Source organism: Heloderma suspectum, chromosome 1 (genome assembly GCF_057233095.1).
Source record: "Heloderma suspectum isolate Gila_16-S chromosome 1, 16-S_ref, whole genome shotgun sequence".
Lineage (NCBI taxonomy): Eukaryota > Metazoa > Chordata > Lepidosauria > Squamata > Helodermatidae > Heloderma > Heloderma suspectum.
Genome location: NC_139458.1, coordinates 156378696 through 156403881, shown reverse-complemented (window position 1 = coordinate 156403881; position 25186 = coordinate 156378696). Strand labels below are relative to the sequence as shown.

At 45.6% G+C, this 25186-nt stretch overlaps 1 protein-coding gene across 3 annotated transcripts in view; it reads right to left on the bottom strand.

Moving 5' to 3' along the window:
- Positions 1–1307: 1307 nt before the first annotated feature.
- Positions 1308–25186, bottom strand: part of LOC146358324 (protein mono-ADP-ribosyltransferase PARP14-like) — a 45662-nt gene continuing 21783 nt past the window's right edge. For all 3 annotated transcript variants that reach the window (XM_084807791.1, XM_084807795.1, XM_084807803.1), the window contains 12 exons: positions 21375–23632; positions 19327–19557; positions 18286–18507; positions 17160–17256; positions 15746–15895; positions 13573–13635; positions 11736–11903; positions 8396–8614; positions 7699–8301; positions 6050–6177; positions 3390–3564; positions 1308–1708 (listed from right to left, as the gene is read on the bottom strand). In XM_084807791.1, coding sequence (XP_084663917.1) covers positions 1419–1708; positions 3390–3564; positions 6050–6177; positions 7699–8301; positions 8396–8614; positions 11736–11903; positions 13573–13635; positions 15746–15895; positions 17160–17256; positions 18286–18507; positions 19327–19557; positions 21375–23632 — 4604 coding nt within the window. In that variant the 3' untranslated portion in view covers positions 1308–1418. The remainder of the gene's footprint in view (positions 1709–3389; positions 3565–6049; positions 6178–7698; positions 8302–8395; positions 8615–11735; positions 11904–13572; positions 13636–15745; positions 15896–17159; positions 17257–18285; positions 18508–19326; positions 19558–21374; positions 23633–25186) is intronic.

The window sequence follows — 25186 nt, the reverse complement described above, 5'->3', positions numbered from 1 at the left end:
ATGCCAACTGAGTGGCAGCACATGCTTTCCATGCAGAAGGTCTTAGGTTCAATCTCCAGGAAGGTTAGGAAAGAATCCTGCCTAAAATCCTAGAGACCCGTAGCCAGTAAATGTCAGCAGTATGGCGCTAGATGGACCAGTGCTCTGAGCATTTCTGTACCAGCCTAAAATCCCACATTTAAAATGGAGCTTTCTGCTTCCATTTTAAATGCAGAATCACAACGGGCTCCCTTTACATGTGCATCCTTCCCCCCACCTTTTCCCCCTTATCTGAGTTTTCCATATTTTTCATTATACAGACGCTAGATGGCGCTGTGGTCTAGCTCCTCTTATTGCGAGTTTTCCTCTTTTCAGAGCGGAAATCAAGTGGAACTAAAGTGCTGTGATCTGATAGCTCATTATCTCTGATCTTTTTAAAAAATTGAATAAAAGGCATTTAGTGTGGGAGACACCCCGGAGGTTGATGATGTCATCTAAAAGACCTGCAAACTTCTGTGAGTAACCAATCTCAATAGCAGGATAAAAGCTCCATGTGAAGAAGCCCACAGTATAAGGCAGCTTCCTATGTTCCTACAGGAGTCAAAAAATGCAGACAGGAGTGTTGATCAACAAACCAGTTCTAGCAGTTGCTCATTCAAAACCAAGCTACCCCAAAATACTTTGCAATACAACAGAGAACATATTGTTGAGAAAATTCATTCCCACACCCCTTCATACCCCCAGCTGCTGTAAGAATTGCAGCTAAGCTCAGAGGGAACAGGGAATTTGGGGGTGGGGGGGAGGTGACAGATAACCTCCGGTTAACAAAAAGTGCCAGTGCTGTACTGCTGAGAGCCCTGTCTCCACTATACCATTGGATTTATCAAAGGTTTTCTGGAAGGCCAAGTATACAATATTGACACAAAATTCTGTAAGTCAATAAGATAGATTTAATAATTCTAAGTTTGTGATTTCGATGAATTTTGCTGGAAGAAAAGTTAAGCTAACGATTCTGTAATTTCCGGCTTCCTACCCCAGCTCCTTTTTGCTTGCCTTATTGTCAACTTAGACTTGTTTTTCCAGAGTGTGTGCTCATGTTTAATTTTCCTCATTGGGCAAGCCTTCGCTTTGGTTGTTGTTAAATAAAGGAAGCCCCTTGCCTTTTATAGCTTCCTTGCCTCTGCTCATTAGTGACACAGGTATATTTTTGAACTTGTTTTTATCGAAGCTTCAATTATAGTAGTTTTAAATAGACTCCAAGCAATCCAAAGAGATTTGACCCTCCCAGCTTTCCTTCCAACTTCAAGGAAGAACGTTTATTGCCCAAGTAGTCCAAGCCAACTTTCATTTATTCAATAAGTGTCTGCATGATACAAGATTTCAGAGGAAATGTTTCAGTGGAAGTGGAAGATTTCAGGGGGAAAATACTGAATAAATAATTATTTCTTAAAAGTAATGAGATACTCTGGGTACGCTTGGATATCATTGAAAATGACAAACATGGAGGGGTTTGCCACATTATCAGTCACACTGTCAAACAGAACTGTGGGGTCCGTTGCGTTCTTTGGGGGTGGAACAACTAATCCTGCCAATCCGGCACAATACTCCCCGACGAGTACTCTAGCAAGGTACATGTACTTTGTCCCATTTGCATCAGGATTTGAATAGGTATCACGGGCGGAATAGCTGGCACAAACAGCAAAGTAGGTTCCATTTCCAAATGCAGCAGCTATAAAAATATAAATGGTAAATGAAAACTTTAAACAGCTGGCAACTCTGCGGTGCCTTTATCCTTTCACTCTTTAAGGCCACCCCACCCTGCGGTAACGTCTGTATCAGTATCAAGAATTATCATATTGAACTGACAGTTTCACCCACAATTCAGGGTACAGGGAAACCTTCCCAGGTAACAGACAGCACTATCACCTCTAGGGAAGTGCTGTTGCCACCCTGAGGTTCCCAACCTCGTTTCTGCTCCCTTGCCTCCACCTCCTTTCTGTGCCCACTGGCACACAGCTTTACCTTGCTGCCTTTCCTACCAGTTAGGACAAACAAGGAACTTGTGGCCCTCCAGATGATGTTGGATTGCAGCTCCCATCAGCCCCGCCCGACATGACCAATGGTTGAGGATGGTGGGACTTGGAGTCCAACATCACTGGAAAGCTGCAGGTTGCTCACCCCTGCAGCAATCAGCGAACGGGAACGCTTGCCTATTCTCTCCTCTTTGTAGCACACAAAGCTCAGCAAACACTCCATCATACAAGCTGGAGGTCGAAAAATGGGGTGTTGTAAATGATCCAACTGAAGTAGCACAGAAGGATCAGAAGTACTCGGGGATGGGCCAAGAGGTGGCCTCACTTTCAGCATTCCTCCAGCTGCCAACGGCATCTTCCAGAGGGAGAGGAGCCTTTAAGACACAGCCTTTCGTACCAGATGCACACAGCATGTTGACGTATACAGAACTGGCTAGGCCTCTTGCTTCAGCACTCAGGACCCAACTTCAGAAAGGCCTTTTGGTTGTTCTCAGCAAAGGCACTTCACCTGTGGAACTTGGAATACCAGAAAAAAGTATGTCCTTAAGAGAAGTGCCTAGAGCTGCAGGGGCTTCTTCCATTTTAAAAACTGCAGCACAGTGTCAAGGGCTCCTTGGAGGGCTCTCTCAGTCTAATCCAGTAGCCAAGTCCAGACGCAGACAAAGGGATTCTTTTCAAAGCTTTATTCTTCTTTTACAACTTAAAAACTCTACAGGTAGCAACTAGATCTGAGCAGCAGCATCCCTATGCCCTAAGTTGGAACAGTGGGTCCCTGTTTGAAAGGCAATTACTGGCAGACCCCTGAATATAAGGACTAGGGAGAATCCCTCCCCTTTTCCCTTGGATCCTCTGGGCACAACCGTTCTTTGAGTGCGAACCCTTTGGTGCCGCTCTCTGCTTCTGCGCCACGCATCCACCCAGTCTGCTATCTGTGCTGAGACACTCCCTGGACTGCTTTCTAAACTAGGAATGTGGGTGGGAGGAATCTCCGTCAGCTGTTGGTCCTGGGAAAAAGGAGCGCGCTCCTCTCCCGAAGGAGCGACTGCTCTTCCTCAGCAGCAGAACTACTCTGGGAAACCATGGGCTCAGTGTCCACCATGACACACAGGCACACATCCCCATACTGATGAATATTCCGATGGCTATTTCACACATTAAGCACTAAATGCAAGGTTTGCCACTGAACGCACAGCAAGGCCAGCCAATTCTGGCTCTCCAATGGCTACCTATACAATACATGTGTTTGCAGAACAATCACTTTTGATGTTTTCATGTGTGTAAAAAAAAGAAGGGGGGAGTGTAGAATGTCAGTCACCAGCCATGTGTGTGAGCCATACATCCATCCTCTCAAGATATGCGTTTTGATCATCGACTCACCATGCATTCCAGCATAACTCCGATTAAACCCAGAGTCATTTATGAGAGTTAATGATTTACTGGATGTTCCATGAAACAGGAGCCTCTCATTAGTTCTAGTGCCATTTTTGGCATCCATCTCCTGCTTTTTTATTTGGTATGCCTGCCAGTAGTAGGGATTTTGGATCCTCTCAATCTACAAATGAAGAAAAACCCAGTAAATTGACAATAACCAATATGCCATATTGCCTGCAAAGGAAAATTTAAAATAACTTCAACAAAGCAACAGATTTGGATAGTTAGGGTGCATCAAACCAAATATGTCTGCTTCTCTCCAATAACAGCAGTGTTGAACAGGAAGTGGAAATCAACTAACGAAGGGAATTTTGCACGACCATTTCGCTCTTCTTGCGCAACAGCTGCTGCATCCCATATGCCAATCTTTGTAGTCTTATCTGCGTGGATTGTTCATAATTCCTGTGTGGATTGCCGGTATCAGGAAGGCCAATTCAGCAAGCCAAACACTCACAAAGCATTCAGGAACCGAAAGCTACACTACAGAAGACAGAAACAAGTTGCTCCCAAATACCTGAAGGGCTGTCACATAGGACATGGAGCAAACTTGTGAGCTCTATGGTTGGAGGTATTTAAAAAGAGGTTGGACAGCCATCTTGCATCTTTTAGTTGCAGATTCTTCCACTGAGTGGAGGAATGGACTAGATAACCTTGGATAGGTTATCCTTGTTTCAACCTTGGATAGCTCCTTTAAAGTTCTGACTGGTTCTGACTGAAACCCAGACTAGATTCACAGCCCCACTTGCATCAGAGCCACCAGCCTCAACTGATCATCTGTTAATCCAAATAGTTTTTTTCCCCTCATAATGATATAGTAAAAGGGAAAGCAGGAATAAAGTTCATTAAAACATGTTGGTTTTTTGCCTTTTAATTTGTAATTGTGTGGCTTTTATATTGGATTTGTTTTTTCTCTGAATTAAATTCGCCCATGCCTGTCCATTTTAGTTCACTGATTCCCAAGATGTCAATGTTCAATCTTGCCATCTCATGTTTGACCACCTCCAGCTTACCTTGATTCATTGATCTGACATTCCAGGTTCCTAAACAATATAGTTCTTTACAGCATCGGATTTTCTTTTCACCACCAGACACATCCACAGCTGAGTGTCCTTTCGGCTTTGGCCCAGCCGCTTCACTCTTTCTGGCGCTACTTGGAAATACCCTCTGCTCTTCCCCAGTAGTATATTGGACACCTTCCGACCTGAGGGGCTCATCTTCCGATGTCATCTCTTTTAGCCTTGTGATACGTTCCATGGGGTTTTCTTGGCAAGAATACTGGAGTGGGTTGCATTTCCTTCTCCAGTGGACCACATTTTGTCAGAACTCTCCGCTATGACCTGTCCATCTTGGGTGGCCCTGCACGGCATAGCTTATGGCTTCACTGAGTTACGCAAGCCCCTTCACCACAACAAGGCAGTGATCCATGAAGGGGTCTACAAGGTCTAGAGACTTGCTTTTTCCTTTAAATGAAAACGGGGAATCTGGAGATTATGGCTCATCCCCAGTAGTATATTGGACACCTTCCGACCTGAGGGGCTCATCTTCCGGCGTCATATCTTTTAGCCTTTTGATACGGGTTTTCTTGGGAAGAATACTGGAGTGGGTTGCCATTTCCTTCTCCAGTGAATCAGGGACATACACAGCAGTATTTGCCAAAGCCTTACCTCAGAATATGGAAAAGAGACTAAATGCAATTTCTTATAGGGAAGAATTATAAAGAAAACCTCCAGTGAGCCTATGGATTCCACTTATATCTTGGTTTGTAAGGTAAAGGGGGAAGATATACACATATGTTAAATGTATTCTCCACTGTCAATAATTAGGTTTAAATTCAATGTATTTCTCTTTATCTATTTTTTTTTCTTTTTGTTGTTTTGTCTAATCTTATTTTGGAAAAGTGATAACACCTTTTAAAAAGTCCATGAATGAGGCAAGGGGATGGTGCCATAAAAGCCTCATCTGGAAGAACCCCAAGATTACTATCTACTTCAGGAGTAGGGAACCTCTTTCAGCCCAAGGGCCACATTTGGTCTCAGAGAACCTCTTGGGAGGTGTATTCCGGTGAAGGCAAAAGGGGCAGAGCCCAAGGCAAAAGGGGTGGGGCCAAAAGTACAAAACAATACCAGCATATCGTAGTCTAAGGCTCTTACTGCCAGTAACCAAGCCCCAAGAGAAGCATTTCAACCTTTCAGAATGGGGAAAACACCACACAGCAGCTGGGAAGCCACCAATGATTGGTGGTTGGGGGAAGGGGGTGGGGCCAGGGAAGGGCAGCATGGGCAGTTGGCGCCTTAATCTGGGGAACCCCGGAGGGCCAGACTGGGGCCCCAGGAAAGGCTGGATTTGGTGCCCAGGCCTGACGTTCCCCATCCCTGGGTCTACTTCACAGGAACCACCAAGCCAGAGCTAGATGCCTGCCAGTTTCACAGGCTTACATTTGCTACAAGCAACTGCGTGTCCCAAAGTCTGAGAACACACGATGCAGCCACCTCTGGAGGGAGGAGAACCCACACAGAAAAGCAAGCAAAACACGACTCCCTTGTATTGTTGTTTTTACTATTTATCACTGGCCAATCCAGGAAGCCCAGGAAAACCAAAATGGTTACCTTTTCTGCAGTGAATTTGCAACTTTGGGAAAACAACTTCTGGACACGTTGATATTCCCTCATGTCTGGCTTTAGCTCCACCACTTTGATGCGCAGTTGTTCCATGTCTTCCCACTCCTCAGGAAGTGCTGTGAGCAGTTAATGAACACGGCACAATTAAGCTGTGCTAGGAGTAAAACAGGCAAGCCTGTTTCAGGACATCTTCCATCTTGAATATTAACAGCCGAGGTTAAGCCAACGTATGAGGGGCATTTCGGTTTGTTATGAGCGTAACTGGGTGAGCATCCATTTAAAGCACTTGTTACCTGCCCCTAAGCCTTTAGGCAAGAGGGAGCTAGAAACAGTAATTTGCATGGGCCTTTACCGAACGAGACAGGACACTGGGCTAATCAAGCACCGGCACAGTTAAAAAAATGCTTCGACTAAAAGCAACCCAGGCTTTCCCTGGGCTGTAACCGCAGTTGCGTTTGGCTCTGCTTTTACATACCGCTTTTCAACCCTTAAAGTCTTACATTAGTTTTTATCATGTTGTATTTTATAGTTTTAATTGTTCTGAACTGCCCAGAGACCCTCAGCTGTTGGGGGCAGCATATAAATAAAATGAAATTGATATAAATAAATAAATGCCATTTGCCTTACGGTGCCCAGCCCACTATAAAACCAAGTGCTTTCCAACATGGCACAAGTGCACTCAGACCACCCAATTTTGACAACTCCGAGACCAATTTGTGGCTGCATAAATTTGTTATACAGAACAAGATAGCAGGTGGCGGGCAGTATTTCCTCTGTTTTGTGACCTGATGGTTCATGGCAGGATGCATCCAGCAGGACTCAAAAGTACAGTAGCAGTACAAGCAGCAATTACTAGCCACAGGTAAGCAGGCTGAGACCTAGATGGGGCATAGAACCAGGCACGCTGAGGTCCTGCCAAGTTTTTAGCAACACTTCCAAGTTAAGAGATTCACCTGCTGCAAGCTATGTGCCAAAACATGTGCCTGTGCAGCACATGCTTCCAATTAAGACTCATGCTGTTCCAAGCAATAATAGATACGACTGAACACGGTTCAGGCCTTGCCCACCCTGGTGCCTCCGGATGTCTTGGGACATCAACTTCATCAGCCCCAGCCAGCATGGCCGATGGTCCAGAATGCTGCTTGGTCAGGAGAAGGCTGTGCCAAGCCATGCCGAATTGTATCTCATGAGAGAGGGGCACATGTCCTTGAATATAACACAGGCCCATTACGGAACCACACAGTGTATGCCCAGAACAAGAAGAGGGGCAGGGAGGGAAGAGATATCACAACACAGTTGCACAGCTGGCAACGTTGGATGTATGTGAGTGCCCAGTGTGTCCAATGGAGGAGAAGTTGGGCTAAGATCAAGGTTCAAGGCCCATCTCAAGGTTCAAGGCTGGACAGCCATCTGTTGGGGATGCTCTGACTTGGATTCCTGCATTGAGCAGGGGGTTGGACTCGATGGTCTTGTAGACCCCTTCCAACCCTACTATTCTATGATTCTATTCTGTGATCTCAGTTATGGCTTTACTTGGGGCGAAACTCTGGATATGCACGTATGTTGAAGGGGGCAGACATCCCAGACAAAGGGGCAAACAAGGAGGAATGATGGAGAGGTGAGTTCTGAGAACGTACCTTCTGCTTTTGAGATACGCCGAAGAGCAATGCTTGCCCCCTGGTCATCCACCGCACAGGGTTTGTCTGGGTCCACTCTGTAGCGTTTGTTTCCTATGGTTACTTCGTGCATCCCCTGAGTTCGTGCTGCAGCTTCTATGTGCATACTGGTCAGCGGGTCGAAGGCTTTGTATTCCCCCTTGTCCTCATACCTCCACTCTACTAGGTTGCTGAGAAGCTCTGCCCTGGACTGCTCTTCTCTGCCCTCTCGGACCCTCCTGATCATCCTCTGAATTTCTGTACTGGCATTCAAGACATCTCTGGTTAAACCAAGGACACGGAGCGAAGGAGCAGAGCCTCCAGGTTCAAGTTTAATGACAATATGCAGCTTCGCCTGGAGGTCCTGCAGTTTCTCATATTCGCTTTCTCTGAAGTTTGAGATCCATTCATCTGGGAGAACAATTTCAGTCTGGTCCTTTAAAATCAGATCTTTCATCCAAGACGCTGCATCTTCCACGTTTTTCTGGCTCTCACCGCAAATCTGAAAAATGGCCGGCTCCACAGCTCTCTCCAAAAGGATGGCAGGTTTTAATTCTTCCACAGGCTTCTTGGAGGTAAAGAATTCTTCAACATAACATCAGTTCGGGGACAAGTTATGCTTTTCACTGATGCACCTGCAGTCAAGACGTTGCATAAAAAAAGGAGCCCGTCTACTCACCTGCTATTTTAGAGAAAATGTTTTTCGATGAGCGTGCACCAGGCTTGCCAGCTGCAGTTTCTTTTCTTTGCATACTTGCATGGAACACACTTAGTAGAGGTGGCTGGAAAATGATGATTTTAATGTCTTTCACCACTGGGGCAGAGGTTTTACTTGCAAAGTCTATGATGGCATCTAGCATGTCATCGGCCACCATAACGGGATCACGCCCTGCCTTACCTGCAATGGTAACAAGATGTCTGTGTTGTAAATAGCTGAAACAGAGAGGCTCCTTCTCTCTGGCCTGCGACATTACCTGCCACGGAATGAGGAATGTGCCTCATCTCCCTACTGCACATAGGTTCACTGGCTCTGTCTAGTCTAACTGATCATTTGTTATGATGATGATTTTATTTATTAGAAGGGTTATTTCTCATCCTTTGATAGAATGATCCCCAAGATGGCTGCAATAGATTATTCTCTCTCTCTCTCTCTCTCTCTCTCTCTCTCTCTCTCTCTCTCACACACACACACACACACACACACACACCCCAGCCCTCTGTCCCCTGGCCAGTGCCTAGGGCCACGGCCTGCTTCCTTTCAGCTCTGCAGCCCCACGGCAACTGGTGGCTGGAACCAAGTGTTATTTCTGGCGGGAGGGGAGCAAACTCCCTGCAGCGGCTCCTCCTTTGCCTCATGGTTGGGGCCAGGCTGGTCTGCCCCTTGCCACAATGCTCTTCCTGGGGGGACGGGGGCGCAACCTCTCAGTGGCTTCCAGCGGATGGATGGGGGCACTTCCCTTTCACTCTGCAGCCCCAGGGCAATATTTCCATTTGTCTGGTTGATTTATATCACACTTTAATCAATGGGATTAAGAAAGGCTCACAGTCACAAATATCGACATGCAGGGCTGTTGATCCTCTTTCAGATCGAGGGCCAAATTCCATTTCAGAGCAGCTGTCAGGGGCCGGAATCTAGTGGTGGGCAGGGCCAACATACAAAACACATTGGCATATTTTAGCTTGAAGCTCCTGCTGCTGGTAACTATGTCTTGGGAGGAGCATTTCAACCTTTAGAAAGGGGAAAACCTGCACAAAAGCCAGGAAACTACCAAATGATTGCTGGGCAGGGCAGGGGAGGGGAGGGGGAGCCACAGGAAGGAGGAGCCACCTGGGGAAACCAGAAGGACCAGACTGGGACCACAGGAGGGCCACATCTGGCCCCCGGGCCTGAGGTTCTTTCTGCACCCCGACGTACAGCCATCAAGAACGCCACAAGACAACTAACACACTGCAACATCAAACACAATTAAAATAAAAAAGAAACCCAAAGAAATCCCTTACCTACTTACAGTCTACAATTCATGACATCACCATCAGATTTTAAATATATGAAGCAAGGGAATATAAATGCATAAATATCTTTAAATGATTTCCATCCAAGGAAGAAGTGATGGTCATGTCACACAGGCACCATGACCGTAAAGCAGACACCACAGGATACAGGCTGAACCCCAGTGCTTCATTTGCAAAAGGAGAGTCCCTGTGTTTCAAAGCTCTCTTGAAACCACCTGTGTTGGTTTAGATGGCCTGACTCTAGCTGAGAATGCATGGCAGTCCCTAGACTGTGGTAAGGGAAGTGCACTCCTTGCCTCCAATCATCCAGTTTTATTCCACCAGCCTTTAGGTACAAAGAGAAATATGGCCTGCTAAAGTGTCACAGTTTCCAGCCCCCACCCTCGCCCCAAATGAGCTTATGAAATGCTAAGATTGATCATTTGAGCCTGGAGATTGAAGCCTGTTGTTCTTTTTTTAGGAAACCATAAGCAGCAGCCTGGTGATAGAAAATATTTTATCTGGTTTTACATCATGGGGGGAATGGGGGGAGCACAGGAAAATTCATAAGGAAAATCCTAATATTCGAGGATATCCCTAAAAATAGAAGCAGTGGCTAAAAAGCTCTCTATAGGACAGGGATGGAGAACCTGTACACCCTGCCACTAATGTTGTTGGACTCCAACTCCCACCAGCCTCAACCACCATGGTTAATCATCAGGGATGATGGGAGTTGTAGTACATTATTTGGAGCGCCACAGGTTCCTCACCTCTGCTAGAAGGGCGAGGAAAGAAATTGTCCTTCTGTCACATGCTCCAGAGTCCAAATTCTGGCACTGAAAGCAGGTTCCAGGACTCAACTATGAAGACCTTTTGCTCAGCATTAAGCCCTGCTGAATCCTGAACATTGCTATAAATGTGGCCACCTCCTAAGCCAGAGGTGGCCCTCCAGAAAATATTACAGCCTACAATTCCCATCAGCCCCAGCCTAGCCAATGGTTATGGATGGGAGTCGTGGTCCTCTAGATGTTGTGGCCTACAAGTTGCCTACCCCTGATCTATGCTGTATCAGTGGTGCTATGGACCCACATGGCAAGAGTGAGCAAGTCTGGAAACCTATCACAACCCAGGGAGCAGAGAAAGGACAGATGGTGTCTTACGTAGTCCCATCTAAAAAGCCAAGCAGAGCCAACCCTGGTCAGTATCTAGATGAGGGTGGGCCTAAGAATGCTAGCAATGGTACTCATAGCTTCTTGCAGGAAGGACAAGCAAGATGAGCTGGATTAAAAACAGAGTCCATCACAACTCTGAAATTAATCAGGACTTCCGATTTGGGAGTTCATGCTAGTTCCACTGAATAGCACGAGAAAATTGATACCCACCCCAAAAAAGGATGTGATAAGCCTATATTGATGGACATATCCTTCTTCACTCCCTATTTTTATAGCCTATCAAGAGGTTGAAAAGGGACTTAATTTTCTACACAGGCTGTTAATTAGCTGTTAATTCACTGCATCTTCTTTCAGTTTCATTGCAAAACTGAGATCTGAGCACTACATGAGGAGAATTCCTTTCCTGCTTTTCTGCTACATAACCTCTAGGTCGCACTGTGATATAGTGGAATAGTTCAAATGCACAAGAGGAAATTGCACTTTCACAATTAAGTGCATTTCCCTTGCTCTACAAAAACTCCCCAAAAGTGCTGCTTAGGCACAGAAGCGAAACTGGAGGGTCACAACATCGTCGAAAGAACCTGTAAACAACAGGAATGCCAAGCACACGATAAATGCCTCAATTAGCAAAGCTCTTACTGGCCAAATATGTCCCCCTTTAACCTTCAGAAACCTCAGCAAAGGAGGACCAGCAATGTCAAGGTATAATCTTAACCTTCTCCATGCTGTTCATTTAGTATAGCGGAGCAGTACTGGGCCATTCTAGACTGCCAGCCACTAACTCCACTGGAAGTATGATTATGCCCTCTTCTGCTTATTGCTGCACAGTGCTTTCCCCCGCAATTCAATACTGACCTGTCCCAATTGCAGGAAAGGCAACAGAGGTGAACTGCTTTTGTTCGCATTCCATGAGAACTTTGGAGACTTGTGCTTTGGTATCAGGATGGTTCACAAGATGGATGACATTTTTACACCTCAGCTTTCCTCCTTGTGTGCAAATAAGCTTGTTGTGAGCCTGGGGGGCTGAAATAAGAAAGAGAAATGAGATGTGCAACAAACAAGACAGCATCTAACACAGTAGGAATACAAGCCTTCCATCTTAATAGACCTTTCCAGACAATGTCTCCCTTTCTTGCGCATGGAATCCACATCTCCTTTCTTAAGGTGGCAACTTTGTTGCAGAGAGATCCTGTTTATCCAGCACTGAAGCTGCAATATTTTCTCTCTTGGGAAATAATATTTTGCCCTCTACAACATTCTCACTGCGTGGGGTGGTGTGTGTGTGTGTGTGTGTGTGATTAAAACAACCCGAGTTAACCAACTTTTTCTGCTACCCACCCCTCAGTTAGGCAAGCATTGCCTCCCCTTGCTGCCCTGTGTTTTGTACCATTGCTACCTTGACAAGCAATACAGTTTTGTTTAGAAGAGAGGCAAATTTGGTTATGTGGTTTTGCAAATGCCACTATGCGAAGCTGTTTAAGGGGACAGTCCTCCTTCATGATGGCATTGTTAATTCCCGTTAGCAGCTAACATTGCCAGGGCATTAGAAGGTTCCTGCATTTCATTTTGTTTACATGCTGTCAACAGAGACAGAGGAAAAGGGAGAATGTGCTCTTTTCAAAAAGGATGCCAGGCTGAGACTTGGTTCCTGATACAGGGCCAGTGTCATAGGCTGGAGGGGAGGAATTGCTAAAAACACACTCCCTATACCTTCCACTCCTCCTCTGTAAAATTCCTTCCCCACGGGAAAGGAGGGATGTGCTAACTTTGCCTGTGTAGCAGGAAGTAGAGTCTCACCGACAACTAGAAATCATTATCAGCTACCAAACGGTTACAGACCCTTGAGCATCATTCCCCTCGGGGGCACACAAAACAAGGCTCCTGCAAAAGGAGCACAGGAAGCGGCAGTATACCAAGTCAGACCATTGGTCCATCTAGCCCAGTATTGTCGACGCTGATTGGCAACGGCTCTCCCGGGTTTCAGGCAGGATTCTTTCTCACCCCTACCTGGAGATGCCAGGGATTTCACTTGGGATCTTCTGCATGCAAAGCAGGGGCTCAACCATTGAGCGACAGCCCCTAACTCTAACTTCTGCAGCTTAGATGCCTCTGTACATTCTATAGCTGTGTGCAGATAACCAACAGCGTAAGCTTTCTCACCAGGTCACGGAGGCCACTTTAGCACTGGCCATGCGTATTTAGGATCCAGTAACTCCTTGAGGACTTATGATGGCTAATACCTACCACATTAAGGACTAGATGAACGAAGAGTGGCAAACCTTCCTCTTCTCTCAGACATTTAGCAGCATATGATTTTTTTAAAAAAAAATCAGGTCCTGGATTATTCTTATTATTTAAAAATTGTTTAGATATATGTCTGTCTCTGAATGTGTTTTCTGTTTATATGTAAATGGGTTTTCACACTACATATAATGTATATTAATCTTTTTTAAACTGCCCGGAGAGCTGCGGCTATTGGGCAGTGTAGAAATGTAAAAATGAATGAGTGAAATGGGCAATGGTCACTCTCATGGTCATCTTGGACAGAAGGAGTGCTATGTGTCCTCCATTGTTCCTTGGCCACAGGCTCCCCACCCACGGCCAAGAGGGCTGCTGACATCTACCACCAACCACTATTTACATAAGAGCCTCCAGTGCTTCAAGAGATCTGCTCATAAATGTCGATTTGTACCTAGCTGAGCACATTCCTTTGCCATTTCTGGTCCGGCTCCATCCAGAATTGCTTTGGAAACACCTTGAAATAAATTTAAACACACACACACATTTGTCCAGGAAAATAAGACAAAGCAGTCACGTTTAATATGTCACATAGAGCAAGGCAGCCACCAGAACCTCCCTTCCCTGAACACATTAAGGACCATGAGGCAGCATATCAAGCACAACTTCCCACATAAAATCAGATCTGTACTTGGGCATCTGACCTCCTTTTAAAGTAGCCAACTCCAGATAGGAGCTACAGATGTCAAGCAGCACGGTTTCAGTGCCAGATTTTAAGAAAGAATGAAGGTATTTCCCATGAGGCATGGCCATATTCCAAATCCCACATAAAGTCGGCTGCCATCCATGCCACTGAAAGATATTCCCACGCTGGTGCATGATGTAGGACCGCAAGAGCACCTAAGGATGCGGAAGTGAACCAGCGTGGCTGGAGTCAAGGAGGTGCTCTTATGATGAACACCGATCAGATGTTTGGCTAGGAACTGGGAGAAAACTAGGAGAAAACTAGGGATAGAGAGGGGGGCAGGTCCTGAGATGAAAACAATTGTAGTTTTCCCTTGTGCCATTTTCCTTTTCTCCAATGTTATTTATACACATCTTTGCTAGGGATGTACGAATGTTCCGCTACGGATCTCGAGGAGGCCAAATGCCAGCGCATTCGGCCCCCCGAAATTGGTAGCGGAATGGCCCACCACCACCCCGCCACCCCCTCGGGACAGGACTTACCTTGGCGAAAAAAGACGGCGAAAAAAAGGGGAACGCAAATAGCGTAGCACCTACGCTATTTGCGTTCCCCTTTTTTTCGCCGTCTTAGTCTACGTAAATGTTTACGTAGACTAAGACGTGCCAAAATAAGGAATGCAACTTTGCGTACTTCACTTTGCGTACACGCACGTGTGTTTTTTAAAGTCAGCCGTGATAGGCTACGTAAACATTTACATAGCCTATCATGGCTGACTGCAGGGACGCAAACGGTGGCGGCTAGAGCCGCCGCCATTTGCGTCCCTGCTAGCCAGCGGCCGGATGTCCAGCTGCTGGCAGAGCCGGCCAGCGGCTCCGCAGAATCACTGCGGAGCACAGCCAGCCGGCCAGGATTCCGGGGGGGAGGAACGGAGCGCCTCCCCCCCGTCCAGGATTCTAGGGGGAGGGACGGAACGCCTCCCCCACAACCATCAGCATAATCTGCGAAAGGTAAGTGATTTTCGTACATCCCTAGTCTTTGCAGAGGTTCAGGAGAAAAACAAAACAGACTAGAGCTGCTCCATTATGTCCACAGCAATCTCTCCAATATTGCAATCCCATGGAGTGGGAGAAGGTGGCAATGTAGAATGCTTCTGTAGAAAGCACATCACATTATTTCAAAACTGGAACAAACATCATCATCTCCAACTGAAGCAAGCAAGAGGGAACAACGAAGGCACTCATTTATCACTGCTAGAAGTCTCATTTTAGGATGGGTGTGTGTGTGTGTCACAAATCTCTTGGCCCCCGCTATCCTTAAGCACTCACACACACACACAAAAGGAGAGGCTTCAGTCTTACATCTTTAATTCATTATTCACAGGTTAATTACAGATGCAAATCCTCGAAGACTCTCTGGCTACAAAGGAATGCCTCCAGGGGATTCAAATGGGATCACCGAAAGTTGCCCGCAGTTTGAAAGGGTGGCTATCTGGCTAGGCTAACTTAGGGAGGGAGGTCCCGCCCCTCGCGTGCTGCTTCCCTGCGTAGCCTCTCATGCATCACTAACTGGTTCAACTGTCTAAGCTCTGCCCCTGACGCTTCCCTCTTAGCTCTGCGCCGCTGCCTCACATCTCTTAGGTCACAGTCCTCAAGCCCCTCCTCCTCCTGCTTGCTGCTTCTCACAGAGGGGGAAGCTTCATGCCCAGCCATCTGGGAGTTGGTAACCTGAGAAGCATGCCTACCCATATCTGAACTGGCTTGTGAAAAAGCCTCCCCCAGTCCTGGCTGCTCCTCTTCTGAATCTGAGCTGCTATCTCCCTGTGCTCAGAATCAATCCTGACGGACGGGCGGGCGGGCAGGTGGGCGGAGTAAGCACAGATGTACAATTGCTCCCAGATTATAAAAAAATCTTCCAGGGGAACCTTGTAGGTTACAAAACATACCTGCATCAAAGTTAAATGCTTCATTGGATATGTTCACTATAACATCAGTGAATTCTTGGGTGATATCTCCGCATTCTACCTGAAATGCAATTGGGCCGATTTGCACTTTATGAACTCCAGATGTTGGAGATGAAATTTGCCCAAAAAAAGCTGTAAGAAAAAAAGGAGAGATACAAGTCTGTCTATTCTGCATTCCTTCTCCCATGTGTTTGTAGATATATTATCTTTACATACTTGCTCTATGCTCACACGAAATGGGTTAAATTCAGGTTACAACCCCAAAATAGGTCACATTGGCCCATTTTTAACATTAACATAGTCTAGTGTTACATGAATTAGCAACAGCAAACCTCAGGCTCATATGCACCTCCTTCTCCTCTCCTCTGGTTTGGGTGTGAAAGAGGGGATTGGAAGCATCCACTTCCAATTTTAAACTCACCAGAGTTTGCTATTATGCCCAGACTGGGGAAACACTGATTAAACTATGGTTTGTTGAAACAATCCAGGATCAGACTGTGGTTTATGATCCTGGCTTATTTCAACAAACTAGAGTTTAAAACTAGTCTGGGCATAAGAACAAACTCTGGTTAGTTTAAACCAGGAAGTGATGGATGCTTCCAATCGCTTCCTCATGGCCATGCCAAAGCAGAAGACAGAATGTGGGGACAGGAAACTAGCAAATCCAAGGTTCACTCCCACTTGTTCGTAGAGCATTAAACCATGATTTAGCATTATGTCCAAAATGGCCTATTGTCTCTTAAGCTAAGCTAACACGGGGTCACTGCGGGGATAAAAAAGGCTTCAAGGACTTTGTACATTTGAAGATTACTATCATAAGTAATCCTTTACCTAATAGCTTGTTGCATACATTTTGTTTTACAATTGCCTAGTAAGACTTGCTTATTCTTCCTAATTCATCACAGATGATTCTTACTTCACACATTATACAAACTGACTTCACCTCATAACCATGCTAATTGGGACTGCCATAATTGCTGGAGTCCATGGTCAGGATTTTTAACCCTCACCCCACCCCAGTTTCAGTTTCAAATGCAGTTTGTCATGTGGCACAGGTGTCTGCTGTCAAGAAAAACATAAGCATTCAGTTGGGTTCAGACAACTAGTTGCACTGTTCTTTGGCTTATGTTTTCAGTAACGAACAAAGAGTTGTACAAGGCAGGCAGAGCCAATAGATGCTAATTTAGCTCCCTTATTTTACTTTAGTTTTTAAAATGTTCTTCTCTGCAGTGGTCCACACTATCGCCACTCCCCTCCCCACAATTCCACTTTTTATATTTTACACACACACACACAGACTCCCAACCAGCTTATCTTCCTCAAAATGAGATTCTAGAATTCCCAAGATTCTGGAAAATATAGCTCCAAACCCTTTCAGGGGAAAAACAGCATTTACCTTGATCTTGCTGCTGGGAACTCTCAGGTACAGTCTTGGACACAGAAGAGCTGGTTTGGCTTAAATTCAGCCTGCTGTTTAATTCATCTGTAAATGCCTGGGAGGAGGGTGAGACAGCCACAGTAAACAGGCTATGCAGGGGCATATTTTTTGTCTTTTGATCTTTAAGAGTTTCTTCATTATGAACATGCATTCAGGGGGGAAGGGGGGAGGGTTCTGTGTGACATCTTCTTTTGAACATCACGGGCTTTGTGATCATTATATTGAAATAATGGGTTGTATCCAATATTACTCTACTTAGAGCAGACCCATTGAAATGACTGGGATGCAAGTTAGACTGACATTGGCTACAACCCAATAGCTGTATTTGGATAATAATAAGCCAATATACGAATGAACATTTTGGCCGCACATGGAGTGCCTTTGCGTGAGCCATCAAACCAACCACGAAGTCTTCCATTCACATGAGGCAGCCACCTTGCTGAAGCTAAGCAGGTTTGGGTCTGGTCAGTGCTTGGAGGGGAGACTACCTGGGAACTACATGTAGCCACCTTGAGTTCCAAGATGGAAGAAAGGTGGGATATAAATGTAGTTAAATAAATAAATAAATAAATAAAATGTTTAGACAGAGGAAAGGCCTATAACTCCCAGCATGCCCCATCCAGCATTGCTGGATGGGGCATATTGGGAGTTGTAGGCCTTTTCTCTGTCTAAACATACATAGAATTGTGCCCTTAATGGCTTTGAAATAAAGCAAGATAGGAAGCCAACTTCAAACCATAGTTTAGTTGAAAAAAATAGAAGTTGTAGCAGTAGTAGGAGAATGCCGGAGACTAAGAACAAATCTGAAGAAGAAATCTCTTCCAAGCTGTATCCAGAAGTAATTGCACTGAAGCAGTTTCTCCCGGGCCAGCTTTCCTGGCCTGCTGTCAAGGTGCCAATGCACAATAGAGAAGCAGGATAATAGCTGACCCTGCAACAGGAAAAAGCTTCATACTTTTAGAGACATGCTGGATCTGACTCACAGAGAAACAAAGAAAACCACTTGCAGCACACTCTGGATCTTTCAAACCCACCTTTAATATCAAACACATACCAAAGAAGCTGCTTGCAGAGAAAAAAATACCTTGATTGTGTTTGCGTCACTTGGATGCAGTACAAAGTGAACTTCTTGAAGGGACCTTCGATTTCCTATCTGACTGAATTTGAATACCTCATCAAACATCAGTTTTGCAACAAGATGCTTGGGATAGCCTAAGTTACCAGTCCCAATTGCTGGGATTGTGATGGAATTCAGAGAGAGTTGTTCAGTGGTTTTCAGACATTCTTCAATAATCTCACCTAAGATCTGGGGACCACAAAATAAAATGGATCTAGAATCAGCAGCTTAAGAATTTGTTAACAGACATTGCCTTCTATACAATTAAACCATATAAAACAAGTACAAGTTCTTCCCAAGGCAGCCAGATTTATCTGGATAAAGGACAAGGGAATTGGCTGTGCTGGACTTCCAAAAGCAAAAGTGTGAAGCGCACACCCAAAGCTCGGAAAAGTGAAGTCAGATATCCGAGTGAGATCTGAGCGTAAGCCATCTGCAGCTCTGTGCCTCTCAAGGACAACTGCAGTCGAAATATCATTGCTGATCCAAGGAGTCATGAAACATGAACAGTGGCAGTCTGGGACAGTACACAGAAGGGCTAGGAATGGAGGTGAGAGGCCCACGCTTAAAGCCGCACCCAGTTAGGAAGCTCACCAAGGGGACTTAGGCAAGCCACTGTCTTGTCTAAGCAGCCTCACAGGACGGCTGCACAAAAGCTGTCTGCAGCTGGGACACAGAGAAGTGCTACCAAAACCTCTCTCAGTGAGCAGCGATAGCCTCTTCTCATGGAGGATATAAGGCTGTCAATTGCTGCCAGTCCTGATGGCTGTATATTACCTTCAGTATCCAAAGTAGTTCTGCCATCAATATCAGTTGCTGGGGAACACAAACAGGAGGGTGCTATTGCCTCACGTCCTGCTCATGAGCTTCCCATGGGCATCTGGTTGGCCACTATGGGAACAGTATGCTGAACTAGACAGGCCTTTGGTCTGATCCAGCTGGGCTCTTCCTATGTTCGGAAGTCCACCCACTGCGCCTTCAGGATGCATGGGAAAGATCCAACTGTACCTTAGTTCCGGACTGCTGATTCCAAGCAGGTAAGATGGTGTGCAGCACGTGAGAGCAGCCCAGAGCGTGACCGCTGGTTACGAGCACGCAGCCCTCTTCAACGTCTTTCCCTTGGCTTTGTTTGGTTAATTCCACCTGCAGTTCTGCTCCCGCTCTGGCCAGAAGGGCGTTGGAGAGGGGGCCTCTGTCAAGCCGCAGATCTCTGGCAACGCTGTTGACGACGACATCTGTCTACGAAGACAGACAGGAGTAGCTGAGAAACACTCAAACGTCTCAGAGGAGCACATACTACACAAGGGCACGTGTGGGCGCACACACACACACCAGTATTTCTTTCCGAGCACATAACTACAACAAAAATCTAATCAAGATCGCAATATTCCAACTGAGGGCTTTGAAGGTTTAGCAAATATCCCAAAGCACATCTATCACTGAGAACAAAGTGAGCCAGTATCAGCTCGCTCGCTCTATCTGACATGTATTCAGTGACTCCAAAATCCCCACCCCCACCATGCAGCTCAGGGATCCCGGTGATTCAGTGCTAGTGATCAGCCCCAGCGCCCTCTAATCTCATGCTTTCAGCAGCAGACGCACTTTTGAGCCATTTCGGGGAGTTCACTCCAAATCTCTCATGCATTGAAAAAAATTCCAAGGGGACTGCAGGGTTATGCTGCAGAACATTTATCTGCATAAATCAGGTGTGAGCAATATGCGGCCCTCGCTGACCCTGCCCAATCGTATTAAAAGATGTCCAGGAGCAGCCATTTTGACCTCTTTTTGACCCTTTTAGTGCTCTGCAACTACTATGGACCACCCAAAGGGTCAAAGTTGGCCTCTGTTCTGGACACCATTTTTGGGGGGGGACACACGGGGAGGGGGGTATTGGCCTTGGGGAATTCAGGGTGCAAAAATGGCCCCCAGACCTCCCAAAGTTGCCCATCCCTGGCATAAATGAAGGGTCCTTACATGTAAACAGATGTACATTATGAGGGTTATAGGTTTGTGCTTTACAACTGTACTATTGTATGTGTGCATATTTTAATAGGTGTTGCACAACGTAATGTGTGTACTGAATCATTTCACTTGTATTGATCCTTCTGAATGGTTTATTTCAGAATAACAGCATAGAAATCATATTCTTATTTTCAGAACAATTTGGGTCATGTGAATTGGGACCCTGACTGGCCCAGGATCTGCCCCCCCCCTCCCGCCCCTATTGTGTGGAGGAACTCAACATTCACACATCTGCATGCCTATAGGGCCCTTTCACGCAGCCAACCTGGATGTGGAGAACCCTCCTAGTGGAGCCCTCCTCTGTAAAGAGTCCTGCTGATCAACCAACTCTTCTTGGTACGCAGAGGGACACTGCTACGAAAGGTTGCATACCAAAGCTCCACGAACGAAGCTCAGTTGGTGGATGTTCTTGTGGCACCTTCTACCCAGCGTGGAGCACAGCAGCACTGAGGATGCCTCCCCAGAAGGAGATTTCTTTTAAAGGAGCAGCATCCAACTCAAGACAGAGAAAGGGCTGTAACCACTGTCACTAAGTTGACTAGGAAGGATGCAGCTATCCAGCATTTCTAATACAGAGGGCTGGGGAAGAGACTTTAAAACTACAAGAACACTCTACAGGCTATACATGTCATTATAATTTAAGCCCCGCAAAATTAAGGTGGTGCAAAGAAATAAGTCCAATTCATTCAATTCCTATTGGGAGGAGATTCATAAAGATTTGCATACTTTTTCTGTTGAGATACCAAAGGTAATTAATGGGTTAAGAGAGCTTGGATTAATTTCATACAAATTGCAGCAGAGAGTTAATGCTACCATGGAAGTCAGTGGGAGCAGAAGAGGTTCAATTCTGCATCTCGTTTCTTTTGGGCCTTTGTGTTTTAAACAACTTTAGCTCTGCACTTCAGGGGTTCAAACCATTAAATCTCAGGTTAAACTCTGACCACTGTTAGTACATTTTGGTGCTAGACAGAGAGGCCAATATAAAAAGCAGCTGCTGACAGTTTTTATGTTTGAAATTACGGCAGCATACTTACTATCACATCTTCAACTCCCATTTTCTGTACAACTATTTTCAGGCCTTCAGGAGTAGTTAATCCTGGAGGTTCTGATCTGCTCTTTGCAGGTTGGTTCGTGGTTATGGAGGCAGAGGTCTGTTTAGATGGTGACGATCCATCTATGAACACTTCATTCAAGGCTTCCGAGAAAGCCTGAACGGTATCATCTCTAAAGTCCACAAGGCATATCTGCTTCAGGCAGCCATTCTCAGGAGCTTCTTCTAAGGTTTCCTTGATGGCTCTTACAATGGCACGGGCACACTCTTTGAGTGGGAATTCAAAAATACGAGAGCTGATGGCAGGGATGGCTACGGAGCAATGATTATAGGCTTCTGCCAGACATAAACTTTCCCTCACGGCTTTCTTTAAGAGGCGTGTACACTTCTCTTTTTCGGAACTTTTCCACCTTGGCCCAACAGCATGGATCACCTGTTTACACGGCAGCTTCCAAGCACTTGTGATAATCGCACAGCCGGGCTTCAAACGTCCGTGTTTCCTCACTTGCTCATCACACTCTCTTTGCAGCTCTGGGCCGGCTGCTTTTAACAGTGCGTCTGCGAGGCCACCAATGTGCTTCAGTTCTTTATTTGATGCATTCACGACAACGTCAACTGGGAAACGGGTCAGGTCTCCCTTATGAACTGTTACTGCAATGCCATCTCTTAGCTTAACTTCACAGCACAGCTGCCCTTTCTCTTCATAGTCATCCACATTTTCGCCCTCCTCTTCGTCGTCTTCATTCCCTTCTTGAATCCTGATCAAGCAGTTAAACTTTTGTTTTGCCCCTGTGACATACAAGTGTTCTTGTTCTTTGAAGAATGCTTTGGCGCCTGGTCGATCGACTACCAGGTGTGTAGCATGCAGAGAGGACACGATTTTTTGAAAGAGCTCAAGTCCCTTCAGCACTTCTCCTCTGGGTCCTTCAAGGGAAATCAGTTTGCAATTTGTCCATGTGCCAAAATGAATTTTTATGCCTCGCTTGTCCATGTGCAGCCAGCTGTTGCGCTTCTCCTGCTTTACATAAATTGGAACTGCTGCAGACTTAGTCTTGACAGCTTTTTGTATGTATGTGTTGCTATCGACAAAATCGGAGAGCTTCTTATTGGCACTGGCCACCTCTTTGGAACAACCCGCAATGACTATTTCATCCCCCAGTTCAGAAATGATGATGGTTTCGCTGGTACAATTACATGCCTTGTACAAACTGTCAGTCAGCTCCCTCCACTCTCTCTTTCTAGTGACTGATTTGTCCTCCAGTGCAATACATTCATAGGCCAGATCTTTCTTCATTCCTTCCTCAGCTCCTAGAAGATCTGGAAGAACTCCTCCCATCAGCAGAACCGCCTCCCCCTTGAGCTCATAGAAGGCATTAATTTTTCTGGCCTGGAATAAGAGTTGAGACAAATGTTCGTTATCTACATGTTGCAGGAAACGGAGAATGTAAGGATGAACGTCAACATTCTTCTGGACCATACTGGATAGCCTTTCAAGGATGTCACTTTTTATTTTCAAAACTTCAGTGGCTACACCACGCAGAGTTATACACTTTTTGGAAGCATCATAGGCAATCTTTAGATCTGGGTACTCCAAGTGGATTCTATCCTGTAGTCCAACGTTACTTAAAACAGTATACTTCCCAGCAACAACTGACAAGGTTTCCTCTATAGTTTGCCTCTCTCTTTCAAGCTTTTTAATAGCATTTTCTATGAGCACCTTCATTTCTTGCTCTGCATGATCTACAGCTTGTGGTTCCCCCGCCAAGACTACTATTCCCTTGGGAATATCCAGTAGGGTGAAAATGTCATCTTTTACCGCTTTGTTTCTTATGGCTTCCCACACCGTGGCATTCACTTCGCACTTGACAACCTTTTGCTTTGATAGGATCTGCATGAGCTGGGTAGAAACATCTTTGTTCCAGGTCTTGGCCAAGGATCTTTTTTGCTTCAACAAAGCACGCAAAGGATGCACCATAATTTCTGAGCATGCTGAGTGTCCAGGGGGCCATTCGATCTCACAGTAGCAGTCTGCCATGCCACGGCTTATTTCCTGAAGGAACGACGGATTCTGCTGTAAAAACTGCCAGTGGTAGGGATCTATGGTTATTCTGCTTGGGTCTGGCAACTGAACTGGTGGTCTGTCTGTCCCGTACAGAGCTGCTCCCAAAGATTCATAGTATGGATAAACAAGAACTGGCACATTGTTAAAAGAATGTTTCCGTTCCAAGATGGTAGTTACTTCTTTAAAGGGAGAGAGAGAGAAAAGGAAAGGACACGGTTAGAAAGGAAAGCATCCTAGAACCCACACTGCAATGTTCACAGTTATGTTAAATAAACAATCTGATAAAAGGTAAGATGTTGCAGCGGGACTTCAGGCTTGGCCATAATTGTCTCAGCTTGGGCTTTCTCTCTTCCCCTCATTTTCATAGATGCATCCAAAGTATTTTACAAGTCTTATCTAACTTAAATACATTATCAGTGTAATCTTGTACCCACTTACCTGGGAATAAGCCCCGTTGAACTCAGTGGGACTTGTGTCGGAGTAGGCATGCATAGGGCTGCACGGTAAGATGAGAAACAATTTATACAAACCCATATGGTGAGCTTTTGGTGGCAAAGGAATTTGAACTACTGTAGTGGGACCCACCGGAAGGCCCTTGTGTGGCACGGAGGTTAGGATTTGATGCATACAATAAGTCTTTTCTATGCCTAAGAACCCAGGACCAGATGCTTTCAGCTAGAAACAATAAGCTACTCTGTGTCAGGTGTGTGTTACCAGCAAGGCCAACTCACCTGATTGATGAATAGGTGATTCACATTGCAGTCAATGGTGGAAGGAATATAAACCCAAATGACTCCCTCCACCATGAACCTCTCCATGGGCTGGGATTGTGATGTGTGCCACAGCATGCTGGCTTAGGAGGTACGTCTGTGCTGAATCAGGGGTTGCTCAGCAACAGAAGGGGTGTGAGTTTGTGTATCTGTTTTCTTTCCTCTTATGGTGTGTGTAATTTCTCTGAATAAACCAGGTTAACAGAGGAACTTTCCAGTGTGTGTTCATTGCCTGATCTGAATCCTTACGAACCTCTGCCTCCCTGCCCAAACAACTACATCTCCCTTCATCCAACCCAGTACTCAGTCCTCTGCAATACGTTGCCCTCTGTTATAACCAAAGATTTGGTCATGATCCGGATGACAGGCAAACCTGCATTCCACACGGCTGAAGATCTCTCTCCCGCCCTTCAGCTGTCAAGATTGCTAGTAGCCACCAGGGGGCGCTAAACCACTGACCCTGAACTTGTGAACAACAACAGAGGACAACCTCCAGCCTCAAGATGAGCAATTATTGTACAATGCTGCAATCCAGCTACCTCTCACTACTATCCAAGCAGTACTACTATAGCTCTGTCTAGCTATCCAAACAGAACTCACTGAACACATCATCATTTCCACTTGCCTTCCCTATTATCAATTCACTTTCTGGATCAGTGCCTGCTTTCTAGAAAGAGAGGCTAACATACCCACACGTCACAATTAAAGCGACCGAGTACGCCCAGACTGAATTCCAGGGATGCGTTGTGTGCTTATTTTATTTATTTCGGATATTTATAAACTTCCCTTTACCAAATTGTATCAGGGCGGCGAACAATAAATATGCGATAAAATACGATCATAAAACAATAAACAGCACAACCAGAAAATAGACCCACTGAAAATGTCCAGGCAAACAAAAAAAATAGTTTTGACCTGGTGCCGAAATGACAGCAACATTGGCACCACTCACACCTGCTTGGA